We start from the raw sequence: 15100 nt of genomic DNA, 5'->3' as shown, positions 1-15100 counted from the left end.
GCCAATTGGCGAGAAAATTCACCATACATTATTTGTAAATATACAGGCGAACCAAAAGACCTTTAATTTTTCTATTACGGGCGAAGCCGTGCGGGTGCCACTAGTAATAAATAAATAAATTAATTAAAATTTATGTAAACGAAAAAAAAAGAGGGTAATCATATGTAGGGGGTGCACACATGCGTGTGCACCTCCTACATATGATTATGTCGGTGCCCATGCCTGTGACGGCACGGTATAAGGCTGTTGCACCTAATAAAGCCATGTAGACCAATAAGGCCAACCCTCCATTTTTCTATGAAAGTAGAAAAAATCGCTAAATCGTGATTTTATCGTGGTTTGATCTTAACTGTACTTACACAGCTGTTGTTTACTTTAGAACAATAACTGATATTCATTACAATTCTATTTATAATTTCGAGTTCTTGTAGAACTTTTCTGATAAAGTTTTGATAACTAATTATTTCAAATCGTGTGTTTTATTTATTTATTTATTCATTTTTTGTAAAAAAATAATTCTGATTTTAAAGTAAAAAATCAATAAATCAGCAAAATTTATGTTGAAACATATATTCTGGGGAAGCTTTGATATGTTAGTATTTAAACTTATTTTATATTTTAGGAACTAAGTTAAAATAAATGATATTAGTTTTTAATTGTACATATGTGATTAATTTTATTTGCAGTTTCAGTAGTTGAATAAGTTCGCAGAAAATGCAAAAATTTTTGATATTATTTACAAGTTTTGCATGGAATAGTATTTTTGTTCACAATGCTCATCCGTCACTCACTCATGTCAGTATTCATCATATAAATAGAAATAATTATTCCGTAGATTTTTTTCTTACTACAGTGCTCCACTCATTACCATCAATGACCCATTCAACGCCATAGATGGAGATCAACAGGAAAAATGAACCTTTTCAGTTTGTTTTATTGTTGACCATTACGGGTGATATTTTTTTTCTAATTTTTGAATTTTGTACGTACGTTGATGAATATGTAGAGGGAGGTGGGGCATGTTGGATCGGTCTCAATTTTTTTAATACAATTAATATTTTTTTATTTTATTTTATGACCAACAAACAGCACCTATGGTCCTATAAATCCTATAATGAAATCACATGTACAGTTATATTGAACAAATTTTGTTTCAGAAAAGGTCATTTCAGTAGTCCTGAGTAATTTTCAGAAAACTGCAACTTTAATTTTTAATGGTTTTAATCAAGATTGCGGGGAAAAAATTGAACTTCTTTCTTAAAATAAGTTTTTTTATTTCACAATTATCGGCATTTTAAAAATTTTTTGTCAAAAAGAAAAAAAATTATGACACTATTTTTTCAGACCAAGAAGGTGAGGTAGGTTGGTCCGCTCTTTGTGGGGCACTGGGCCGGACCAACGTACCCCACATAATTTAAAAACTTTTTTTTCTCTCTAAAATTTCAGTAATCATAACATTTAATCTGAGTGCTTGTATATCATAAATTCATTGTATATTTCACATGTTTGAAAAAAATAATATAAAACAAAACTTAGAAAGAAAAGCAAAGCTATATTTCATGATCATTTAACAAAAATAATAAATCAATTTTACAAAAAGGTTTACTTTGCATCTGTACTTTTTAACTGTTTATATTTTCAAATATTCTTCTAAAATTCTGCAGACAATTTTTTTAGATAAAATATGTAATAATTTATGTAAATTAAATTTACATAAATTAATATTTAAAAAACAAGCAAGCCTTCTACGTAGAAACAAAACAAATAATTGATTGAAAGCGGAAAAGGGTAAGATTTTTGTTTAAATTATCTAATTTAGTTTCTTTTATTTTTAGAACACAAAGATATACTAACTTAAAAATGTCAATTTTATTGTGCTTTTTCTTTGGAATATATGGTATTAGTTTGTCAAAGTTATTTCCTTTTTGTAATTGGTAAAAAGCAAATAATCAGAAAAAAAAAGACATTTTAATAGAAAATCTAGTAGAGAAAATCTCTACATTTTAAGTATCAATGATGATTTTCAATATAATTACATATAAACATTGAATAAAGAAACTTTTGTCAGTCCCTCTGTCTCTTTGAAGAAATAATGAAACATATTTTTTAAATAATTTTTTTTTTTTTTTGACATAAAATTAACACTATACTTTCAATTTTAATATTATATCAGAGGATACAATTTGAGATATTTTTCCATTTTTGATGCCTTGAAAAAGGTTGAGAAAAACAAAAATGGAGCAGTGCCTTCAAATATAATGGAAAATACTGTTATGGATGTTATTGAAAACAAAATGTCTATTCAATCCACTTATGACCTTTACGTGTATTTCTAAAACCACGCTTATTCGGTATATTAAGAAATACAAAGCTGCAAAAGAAAACATTCAGAATGATGAGCCAATAAACTTCAATTTTTCTGCAAGGAATGAAACAAGATAAGTTTTTACGAAAAAAGAAGAGGACATGTTGGAAGAACACATTGTGCATGCAGCAAAAGTTTATCACGGACTCTCACTGAAAATGGTAAAAGTTTTGGCATATGAACTTGCAAAAGTTAATTCTAAGTATCTTCCTAACAGCTGGGTTAAAAATCATACTGCTGGAAAGGAGTGGATGTATGGTTTCAGACAGAGACACCCTAATCTGAGCCTTAGAAAACCTGAAACGACAAGTTCATCTCGAGCCATTAGCTTTAATAAACACAATGTTATGATATTCTTTCAAAATTTGGAAACTCTTTATAGTAGATATAATTTTGGTCCTGAAAATATTTACAATGTAGATGAAACAAGTATCACAAGTGCTCACATGTCTCTTCAAAAATTTCAGCGGAAAAAAAAAAGCAGAGAAGTTGGAAAAGTTATATCAGCTGAACGAGAGCAGCTAGTTACTTTGTGCATCACCATAAACGCAGCAGGAAATGCTCTTCCTCCATTTTTTGTCTTTCCAAGAGTGAATTTTAAGGACCATATGCTTCGTGGAGCACCACCGGGTTCATTGGGAACAGCATACCAAAGTGGGTGGATGACATCAGAAAACTTCTACGCATTCAAACAACATTTTGTGAAGCATATACGATACAGTTAAACCAGTTCTGGTCATTTTGGACAACCATGAAAGTCACATTTCAATTCCTGTACTGAACTTGGAAAAAAGTAGTAGTATTCATATTTTAACCCTTTATCCTTATACAAGTCATAAAATGCAGCCCCTTGATAGGACTGTTTTTGAGCCATTAAAAGGTTATTACAATAAAGCTTGTGACTCATGGATGATGTCCAATCCAGAAAAACCCATCACAATCCATTAAATTGCAGGACTTGTTGGAAATGCTTTCCCACTGGCTATGACACACCAAAATATCCAAAATGGATTTAAAGTTACTGGAATTTGGCCATATAATTGTGACATTTTCAAAGATGATGAATATAAATCTTCATATGCAGAGGCGTATTTGGATGTGATGCCGCCCGGGGCTTTTGATACTGGCCGCCCTCTAGTTGTGTTAATTTACAGAGTTGGAAGAAAAAATCCCGATTTCTTTTTAATACTTAAATCTGATTTTTAAAAAATTTGAATCAGCTTTTTTTTTTAATGTAAATCTTTTTTTTTTTTTTAATGAAATCTGGTCAAAATCAAATTTGAAATGCAATAATAATGATCAACGTTAAACTAACAAAATTATAATCGCTAATTCTAAGAAATAATAATTATCGTATTGAAGCATTTCATATAATACTTCATTTACTTTTTTAATTGATGATATTTTTAATTAATTAATTATTTTTTTTATTCCCTAAGATTATTCATAAGAATATGCTACATATAAGTGCTATATATTAGTCAGTCATTTTAATATGCTATATTGATCTTTAAAATTTACGTTTTTCACTGTGCACCCAAAAGAGAAAAAGGTAGTTACAACCTTTGATAGTATCTATCGCTAAAATTGTAACAAGTGTTGTTTGAGTTATGCGGTCCAACGTGCCCCACTCGGCGGACCAACGTACCCCACCCGTGGGTCTCGTCGGTCCACTTTACAAGATTCCATTAAAAAACTAATATAAAAAAGGTAATCAATTCAACATTTTCAAAACAATCTGTGGTGTTGAGGAATTTTTAATGAAACTTACTGTAAAAAATCAAACTGCTCATAGTGTTTTTTGATAAGATAAAAAATGAAAAGCAAAAAAAGCGAACCAACGTGTCCCACCCCCTTAATGAAATCGCCCTTTGCATTTGGAAAAATATGACCTTTTTTGGAAAAGGGTCAATTAAGGCCAACCTAAGGTTCTGAGCCTAATATCCCACTCATTTATGATTGAATTGGTTCCAAATTTTAAACATTCATCAAATAATGACTCAAAAAAATATCAAAAAAACCATTCCATGAGAAAATTTATGTTAAAATTATGTTCGTCAGGAGTTTAAAAAAAAAAGTTAAAAAATAAAAAAGTTTAAAAAAAACGAATTATCTTTATTAGGAGCATGAGTTTTCCTAAGGTCAACTCTGAGGAAAGGCCAATAAGTACTATCAAATTCAAAAAAAAAAAAAAAGAGATGAATATTTTTTTTATTGTCAATACAAAAACGTATTAAACCACATTCGATAAACTCAAAAAAAAACTAGTATGTTGTGGCCATCACGAAACTTTCTTCTATATTTTTCTTTTTTTTTTCTGATCCCTCCCCATGCTTGACGAGGAAGCAATATTCCCAACAAAAACAAAATTACACATGCAAAAACTTGACGACCATCCCAATGTCTGAATTATTGCAAAAGCAAAGCAAAGAGCGAAAATTGAAAGTTATTTTAAAAGCCTTGCTTGAATTAATTACAAATATTTTATTTGTTAACAAACATAAGATGGCAACAGTTAAAAATTTTAAATCATTGAGATAATATTTCCGATCATTTCCATACAATTAAAATCACGAGAAATACGCAGACGACAATAATCTATTACGATTTATCTTTCTTATTGTTGCATTAATAAAGCTATTTTTATTCGCAAAAAAAAAAAAAAAAAATCAACACCTCTTGGAGCGATTGGCGTCAAAATTGAACCAAAGCCTGTTTACGTATGGATTCACATATATTCCAAATTTCAACCAGAACGTAGCATTACTTCTTGAGATAGGGTACTCACAATGGAAAAAAAGAACGGGCGATTGCGCTACCCCCTTTTTAGCTATTGACACCAAAATAAAATCAGCTCTTATACCCACTAAGGGCTACTTGCCGATAAATTTTTCTTTCATTCCGTTCATTATTTCTTGAGATACAGCAGTCACAATTGACGACAAAAAAACGTTCTATAGTTCAACCCCCGTTTGAGTTATTGACACCAAAATTGAATCAGCACCTGTTCCTGTTAATGGCAACATATGGACTAAATTTTGTTTGATTCCGCCAGTTACTTCCTGAGGAATAGCAAGCACGCGTAACTCAAAAAACGTCCCATTGCTCCACCCCCCTTGGAGGAATTCGCGCCAAAAACCAATGGGCACAAGTTCACATACGGGCACATATGTGTACCAAATTTCGTTCGATTTCATGCGGTAGTTTTTGCTGTAGAGCGGCCACAAAAAACTGGTCACACACAGACGTGACACACATACATACACACACACATACATACATACATACACACACACACACACACACACACACAGACAGACATTTTCCAAAAATAGTCGAAATGAACTCAGCACACCTCAAAACGTTCGAATCCGTCAAAATTCGAAATTCGAAAATTTGCACGAATCCAATACTTTCTTCTATATATTAGATATAGAAGAAAGTAATAAAAAAAAATCTACATTTACTTCAATGGAAGGAGAAAGCTCAATCGCACAAATTTTTCCAGGGCAAAGGGTATATACGGTAAAACAACAGGAACCACGCCCACACGGTTCTCAAAACCGGGGGGGGGGGGGGGGCTCCTAACCTCCCGAAACAACTGGCCTGCCAATATCTGTTACGTTACATTGGTAATTTCGCTTATGTTTAAAAAAAAAAGCTTAAGTTATTTCGGTTTAAAGTTTAATAACTCTTAAAAAGTTATTAAAAGTACAAAATATATAAATTTAAAAGTATCTTAGTGCAGGATTTCTATAGTCCTCTCAACTATTTTTACGCGTGAACAACTTGAATTTCTCCTAAAATGTAAAAATTTGCATAAAATTGAAAAGAAGTACAGGAGCTCAGCTCCCGTGAGCAAATTAAGTCCTGATTATAAGAAATAAAACCTCAATTTCTTACTCTTTTTAGGCGACCCAGAGAGAATTAAAAAGGTTTTGATCTATGTGTAACAAATTCATAAATATAAAACACTGAGGCTGAAGAAGATAAAAAAGGAAAATCAAAGCAAGGTTCTGGAAAATGATTTTGAGCAAGTAAGAAATTATATATTGTTTTAAATTTCATCTGCGAAAAAGAATGTTTACTGGCTGAGTTGATCTTTGTTAATAAAGCGCTCCTTCCGAAAGTTATTTGACTTGCAGCTAAGTAAAACATGAGATCATCGGATGTCTGTATTTTCGTATCATAAACCAAACTAGAACAAACTCAATACAGTTATCGAAGCTACGAAAATAAAATCTCTGGTCAACACTGGAGTTAGCATCAGGTTAATTGAAGAAACTATAAGCAGCAAATACGTCGTCAAGAATATTGACACAGAAATCTCATTAGAATATATAGCAAATGCTTTGAAAACAGAAGGGATCTTTGTTTCACAAATTATAAGATTTAACAGAAAAGGATCAGAAGATCCTATTCCAGTAATACTGGTTAAGGAAATAGGAAAAACAAATAGACAGAGCTATAAAATAGGAAGATTAATTTTCAGAACAAATAATTACATTGAAAAGCCTAAAATCTGCTATAACTGTATGGGCATAGGCCATCAACAAAACAACTGCAAAAGCAAAAATAAAGTGCAGAGTGTGTGGGGATAATCACGAAACGTGTGATAAAACTCCGAAATGTTTTTGGTGTGGCGAAAGCCACATAGCAATCGACAAAAGCTGCCCAATCTACAAATCAAAAGCCCAAGAAAAATCTGTCTCTATCAATAGGAAGCTGGAAGCTGTCAGAAGAAAATAAAACGTGGGCCAGCGTCGCCCGCAAGGAAGACGCCCCTCCCCCCCCCCTAAGGTTACTATTAGCAGCAGCGACAACAGTGTCCTCGATATTGTTAAGAATTTGGAAAATAAGCTCACGAATAAAGATAAGCAAATCAATCACCTGAAAGTTGAAATTGACGAACTAAAAGTTTTGATTACAAATCAATCTCAATATTGCTCACAATTTTGCAACAACTGCATATCTAAGAACTTAGAAATAGAGAAACTTAAAATTGAAATTTTCCAATTAAAAAGTTTTGTTCATAAACATATCTCCCCAGCTGATAACCCTTTTCAAATAAACCCTCTTCCGGAGTCCCAAGATTCCTTAGAGGAAGACATAACTTGTAATTAAGGTGTTTTTTTTTTTCCTCCTATGTCTAACTTCATTCTTAGCTGAAATATTAGAGGCATGCTAGCCAATTTTGACTTCCTTAAATTTTTGATTGCCTGGATTTCCCCTTCCATAATATGCTTACAGGAAACCTGGATTCCTGATTCGAAACTCCCCAACTTGAGAGGTTACTCGTTATAGGGGAAGGTCGGGTAGTATCGGACCCCTAAGCCATTTCAATCATAACACTTTTTGTTTTATTTGTAAAGAATTAGTTTTTACACTAAATTATGCTGTACTAAGTTACCTAACATAAATTCTAAACTTTGGTTAAAAAAACATGGAGTCGTATTCTTTAAACAAATTTTTGTCAAACTCTATTTTTGGCCAACTTTAAATTTTGAAGGGTTATATCGGACAAAACATTAAAATGTTGAAATAAAAACAAATAGTTCAGAAATAACATTTTAATATGTGCAAAAAAAAAAAAAAAAAATCAAACGAACAAAGTAGTTGGTTACTTAGAACAATATACAAGTCTAAAAATGAAAAGCTTTGATCCTATCACCCAAAATACTTTTTGGGACTAAATATCTTTCACTAGCTTCTCTAATTGTCATTTTATTAAGTCCAACTTTTTCAATGGCTTCTTTCATATTTGTTTCATCTTATTTATGTCGTGATTTTTCCATTTCAACCTGTTGGACAAAGAAAAACCCGTCAGTATTTTATTTTGGTGCCAGTAACTATGTCCCATACAACCCGAGATTGGTTTGTCCGATACAACCCGACTGTAAAGCTACAGTTGTTTAACCACCACTAGGTCATTACTTAAGCAAGACACTTTTATAGCTTATAATACTTAGATTAATATACTATCAGTCTAAAGGTATAACAATGAAACAATATAACTTACTCTCTATGTGTAAATATATGCCCCAGAAGTTAAGTTCGTGCACTGCAATTCTCTCAACAAACAAACAACTAGCTTTGCTCACCAGAACGAACGGTTGATATGAACCACATCAACCGTTATATAGCACCTGTGGCTTTCTTCCCCAATACGGCACACTATGTTGACCCAGTACGTGCTGCCCCTGGCGGCGGAATTAAGAAGCAGCCCTTCTCCGATACTACCCGCTGTCTGATACTAAACGACCTTCCCCTACTCCAAAGAACGCCCATTCCCTCATAAAGGAGGGGGAATATATACCTTTATAAAAGACGAAATCCCATCCTACCGCATCAATAATAACATCCCGAGTCTTGAATCCCTCACCACTCGGGTTCACGTTAACAATATTGATTTTGACATCATCAACTGTTATAAACCTCACGGGATAATCAGTCTGGAAACTCTCAATGAATTAAACAAATTAGTTGCTGTGAACTCCATCTTCACTGGAGACTTTAATGTAGTGATGTTCCGGATATCCGTATCCGCGGGTATCCGAGGGAAAATAAAGATCTGTATCCGTATCCGTATCCGTTATTTTTCTGACGGATCTTAAACGGATCTTTTCTATTCTAAAAATTCTCAAATATTTGGATGAAAGACTAAAATTCCGTATAAGTTAGGTTTTATTCCCTATTTAAATTATAAGCTATCATTTCAGAAGCCAATTTGTACCCACCGTCACAAAAAGGAATGGGTAATAAATTTTTAACGTGTATCTGTGTGTCTATTTGTGGCTTCGTAGCTCCTAAACAGATGAACTGTTTTTGATAGTTCTTTTTTCGTTCAAAAGATGACTTGACCGAAAGTGTTCTTAGCGTGGCCTCGTTTTTGTGGAACTTTAATTACCGGAGATATTAAAAAAAAAAACGACTTTTAAAGCGTTTTTCAGAATTATGGTAGTAAAAACTTAAAAATTGAAAGAACGAAGTTTTCTGTGTTTGATATTTATTTGGAACTTCCAAGTTGTATACAGTTGGAGCTATAATCTTGTTCAGTAAATTTTAAATACAATTCAAAGACTTTATACGCGTGATTGATAGCGATTTTCATAGTCAAAACATAAGGAGAAAAAACTCAATGATTTAAAATTTCTATCCGCTATCAGTTCATATTTGTTAACAAAGTGTTTTCTGACCCATGAAATCCATCTTAATATAAGATCGGCCCTCTGGGACATGTTTTTTTTTTTTTTTTTTTTTTTTAATTTAGTCTAATATTAGTTTTTGTGATTGATTTGGGGTTTCTGTCATTCTTTATTTTGGTTTTTCTCCGCATCCTTCAAAAAAAGTGAGACTAAATTCTCTATTTACTGTTTGTAAAGATGTTCCTATCTCTGTTATTCAGTCGGGCGGAGAAAGTTGGGTGGAATGGATCAACGCTGCATTTATGCTGAAAAAAAATGCTAAAAATTATTTCTAGCCTGTCCAGTAGCAGCTTTACACTCTAGCTCCTGTATCCTACATCTACCGAGCAAGCTAGAAATAATTTTTGACATTCTATCCAAGCATTAATGCAGTGCTGACCCGTTTCTTCCAACTCTCCCTCAATTTTAATGGAGATTTCTTTAAGGGGGTCCGGGACACATTTTGAAAATTTTTTTATTATGTACTTTAGAGTTTTGAAATTTTTTGAACTGATTCATCATTTATTTAATAAGCAAAATCATAACATAAATATGAAAAAAAATTATTTTTTTATTTAAATTTAATTAGTTTTTTTTCAAAAAAATGGGGTTGCTTTAAATTGCTATAACTCAAAATATTGATGGTCAATTTTCATTTTTTTTTCAAAAAAGTATGCACAAATATCTAAGCTTTAATTTTTATTCGGCGATTTTAAAAATATTGATTCAATAAAAAATAAAAAATATTTGAAGAAAAATTTCGAAAAATTCGAAGATACTTTTTTAAAAAAAAATCATAAGTTTTGCAGTAAACGCTTTTTTTAAATTCGCCGAATAAAAATTAAAGTAAATTGCTTGAAAAAGATATGCTCCAAGTTTCATTACTTTATCTCTATCGGTTCCTGACTTATAAGAGTTTGAATGCAAGAAATCGGGAAAAATTGCATCATGGAGAAAAACGCGTTTAAAGTTTTAAAGTTATGCACACATTCGTTAGATGCATGCAACAAAAATAACTATAACTTTCGTTCTATTTAAGGTAGAAACAAGATTCAAACGTCCTCTTAAGCAGAAAAAAACGGAGCAGTTTTTCAAATTATAAAAAAAAAAAAATGCAAAATTTGAGGATTTTTGTGTCCCGGACCCCCTTAAAGAGTAAATTATAGTCTTGATTATATTTTCACCGTAGATGACATTTTTTGAAGAAACTGTTATTATTCTGACGGGAATACCTTCCGTAACAAATTTTACACTTGGATAGTTGAATTCTGAAAAATAAAAGAGAGAGAGAGAAAGATCCGTATCCGTGGATCTTGACACAAATGATCCGGATCCGTATCCGTATCCGCGGATCTACTTTTTTAACGATCCGGCACATCACTACTTTAATGCCAGGAGCCGCACATTTAGAGACCGTCTCACGAGCCCAAGTGGGAGAAAACTATCAAACTGGATTATTGAATCTAATCTAGTGTTGTTGTCGTGTGCTAGCTAAGTGGCAGTTTGGGATGCGCTGCTTCACTTTTCCAACTGTACCGTAATTTGGTGTGAAGTTCGACTTCTACAGTACACACATGCCATAAGGACCCGTTTATAGGGTAGGCAACCATTCATAACACATTCTCACAAAGAAAGGACAAGGACAGGAGAGAGAAAGTACGTCCATGCCCGAGCCGGGATTCGAACCCGGACCTTCCAGTCGCAGTCAGACATCTCTGACCACTAGACAAGGCAGGCGGCAATCTAGTGTTATTAAATGATATAATTCCCACTAGAATCAACAAAGGCATTGACGATGGGATTTTAGACTTAACACTTACTCATAATACCTCCGCGATTAATTTCATATGGTCAAGGATTGAAGAATCAGGAACTAGTGACCACTACCCGGTTTTAATGAAAGGCAACATGAGCATCAACACCAACACCAACAACAACAAAAAAAAAAAAGTTATGTAAATTGGGATTATGTATCAAGAGACCTAATGCAAAAAATTGGAAATCAGAATTCAGCTCTTGTAGACAGTCAAGATGACGCCCCTTCCACAATCCAGAATTTGGATCTTGACCTAAACAATTTTAACAACACGATCAAAAACGTTATTACCTCCGCTTCTAATACTGTCAATTACTGTACAAACTACAAAAATGGGTGGTGAAACCTTCAATGCGCCAAAAAGAAGAAAGTGAGGGACAAATACAGAAAACTTGCGAAAAGAACACAAAAACTGGAGGATTGGATCAATTTCAAAAAAGTCACAGCCATATTTAAAAAAAATTGTTAAAAAATCTCAAAAAGAATTCTGGAAAAAAATTAATTTCAACATTAATAGTCCAAAAAATTTATACTTAAATTTCAACAAAATTAAATACCTTCCAACTAAAGATATCGTCAACAGCAACTTAATCATTGAAAACGAAGGCAACAACAAACTTATGAATGCCAAAGACCAGGCGAATCTTTTTATCACATATTTTTCAATTAGAAAAAATGAAGATGACTCAATTGTTTGGGTAAATTCATCCCCTTCTTATAAGTTTCTTACCTCATCACCTAACATTGGAACCGAAGAAATTATTGCTACCATTAGATCTTCAAAAAGTAAATCACCTGGAACTGATGGAATTTCGTCAAGAACACTGAAGAATATCCCAATAATCTGCATTGAAAAGCTTGCCTCTATTTTCAATACAAGTATTAAAGAAGGTATTGTCCCAGAAATCTGGAAAGTCACTAAAATTATCCCAGTTAGAAAACAAAAATAAAGACCCGTCCATAATTGCAAGTTACAGACCCATATCTTTAACCCAAATATGTGTAAAATTCTTGAAAAGATCATCCAAAACAGATTAAACAGTTGGGCAAATGATGAAAAAAAAATTTCCAAACTCCTTTTATGGTTTTATTAAAGAAAGAGGAGCCGATGAGTACCATTTCGATATTTTTAGTTTATTAGGAGAAAACAGAAAAAAAAAAAGAAGACACATCTACGTTTTATCTACAGACATCAAGGGAGCAGTCGACAACATCTGGATTCCTCAGCTAATAAGAAAATTAATCACCCTAAGTCTCGACCCCCTTATTATCTGCTGGATTCAAAACTTCATTCACAATAGAAAAATTTTTGTGCATTGGAAAGGAGTACAATCTACATGTAACTATACAAACTGCGGTCTACCCCAGGGGACCATTCTTTCTCCCTTTTTTATTTAATTGTTACTTCACGGACCTGGTTGATTACATTCTCGATGCTAAAATATTTGGCTATGCCGATGACTTCTCTTTTGTTGTCACTGGGAAAAATAAACAAGAGGAAGACCAAAAGCTCAACAACACGATGGAAAATCTGGAATGTTGGTTCAGAGAAAACAAATTACAAATTTCAATTGACAAAACCGTTATCATTGATTTCACTCCGTCAAACTCCAAAAACACTGATAAATTCTTCATGCAAGGTTCTGAGATAAAATGGAGCCCCGATCACAAGATCTTAGGTATTGTTTACCCAAAATAATTTAAAATGGAATGCTCACACTTTTTCTTTAGAAAAAAAGAATCTTCAAAACCTCCAATATCATCAAATGGATTACAAACAGAGTTAACGGCATCAGCACCAAAAATAGTATCCAAATCATTAAACAAACCGTTATTGCTCAATCTAACTATGGCAGCCACATCCGATTAAACAATACTAACAAAGAACTGCACAATAATTAACACTCTAGAGCACACAATTATCAGCAAAACCTTGGGCGTCAACACCTTTGCCCCTAATGATCTAATTAGAGAAATTACTCAATTTGACACCATCAAAATCAGATCCAAACAAAAATCTGTAGTTTTTCATATAAAACAATACTTTAAGAGAAATAAAAACTACAGAAACAAGTGGGACAATTGGAAAAACTGGAAAACCGACAAAGATGAAAAGGAAATTTACAAACATATAATGAATTTGATTAGAAACCTTAAAATTGAAGACAACTGGCTTTGTAAAGAAAACCTACTCGAAAAATAACAAATGTAAAATTAAATATAGTATCGACGACTTCACTTTTCAGACCTCTACAATCATAGAAGAAATAAAGCAGTCTTTCCACAAATTCAAGCACTCCGATCGCGATAAGGAGTTTTGGACCACAGATGGCTCAAAGAAATCTAGGACAGCCTTCTCAATTGTTAACTTAAAAGAAAACATTCATCGAAAGTTACAAATTCTCCCCTTTTCCTCTATTTTTACTGCTGAACTCACAGCGATCTGGTACTTCGCTAAATTTTTCCCAAAAAGAAACAATCCGGTTATTCTACTCACAGATTCAGAGTGCAGTTAAGGCAATCCAAAATGAAAATAGGCAAGATGATCTTCTAGTTAAAAATACCAGGACGCACCTAAAGAAAATGGCTGAAAATCAAGAGATATCATTAATTTGGGTACCCGGACATAAGGAAATTTCAGACAACGAAATAGCAGATTCACTCGCCAAAGAGGCAGAACAAAACCACAATACACCTATGATCCCCATCGTTCCTGGAGAGATTTACAATATTATTTAACAAGTGAATACTACAAAGAAAGAGGCAATATATGGAACAATTCAAAGTACTATAATAAATACAAAAAGCTCATTCCCTCCGTCAGAATTAAACCTAAATGGATAACTACAGGCCCGTGCTGGGTCTCCAAAGAGGGCGGTGGAAAGACTAGTTGGGGGCGCCTATATTTTTAGGTGCATGTTCACATATATATTTTTTGGGGGGGGGGGTGGACAATTTTTTTCCGGAAGAAAGAAATCGCTTTCTGGGAAAGTTCTTTTCCTTTTTTTTATTCAACTCCCCCAAATGCAATTTTGTTTACCTGTCTCAAATGCATTTTGTTCTGCTAGAGTTGTACTTCAAGCTTTTGGGTTTGACCTTAAGAGGGGCAATGGTATCATGAGAGTAGTAAAGCGCTCTCCTGTAGTTGGGGTACAGAATATCCCCAAATTTGGGGGGTCCGGGGCTTTCTCCCCCAGAGAAAAATTTAATAAACAGACATAAAATTCTGCATTTTGAAGCCATATAATGGGTAATTGGAACTACAAAAATATGGGGGGAAAATAGGCAAACAAAATTTCTTTAAAGTTATATACTCCTCTGCAAATTAAGATAATACAAATTAAAAGTTGTTTTGGTTCGACAAATCATGTCAGCAGCCGATAGAAAGAAAGAGCGAGGGAGGAGAAAAGTTTATTTATGCATTATTACTTTCGGTGCAACTCGTTTTTGATCACCCCTCCAACTCCAACTCACCGACAAATACCACAATAAATTAAATGTAAAATGGTCAATAGTAAAAAATTGCTTTAAAATAAATTGTGCACAGATTTAGAAAATAGATAACTATATAGTATCATAATGATACTGTCCATTTGGACAATTCATAATTTAAGCACTTCATGAGAAATAAATTGGAACACTTTGCTTTAGAGCTCGAAAGACTTGTCTAATTATTTTTATGGACTCTAGAGCAATTAAAAATATGTTAAGGACTTCACTTGCACTTTTCAGTCT

The 15100-nt window shown here is 33.1% G+C and overlaps 1 protein-coding gene across 4 annotated transcripts in view; it reads left to right on the top strand.

Annotated features, from left to right (window-relative positions):
- Nucleotides 1-15100, top strand: part of LOC129224027 (interferon regulatory factor 3-like) — a 74706-nt gene that overhangs the window by 38070 nt on the left and 21536 nt on the right. For 2 of the 4 annotated variants that reach the window (XM_054858421.1, XM_054858422.1), the window contains exon 2: nt 6278-6402. The exons of the other annotated variants lie outside the window; for them this stretch is intronic. In XM_054858421.1, coding sequence (XP_054714396.1) covers nt 6389-6402 — 14 coding nt within the window. In that variant the 5' untranslated portion in view covers nt 6278-6388. The remainder of the gene's footprint in view (nt 1-6277; nt 6403-15100) is intronic. 4 annotated transcript variants of the gene reach the window in all.

This window comes from Uloborus diversus, chromosome 6 (assembly GCF_026930045.1).
Source record: "Uloborus diversus isolate 005 chromosome 6, Udiv.v.3.1, whole genome shotgun sequence".
Classification (NCBI taxonomy): Eukaryota; Metazoa; Arthropoda; class Arachnida; order Araneae; family Uloboridae; genus Uloborus; species Uloborus diversus.
Note: the sequence above shows the minus strand (reverse complement) of the source record. Positions and strands in the feature narration are given on the sequence as shown.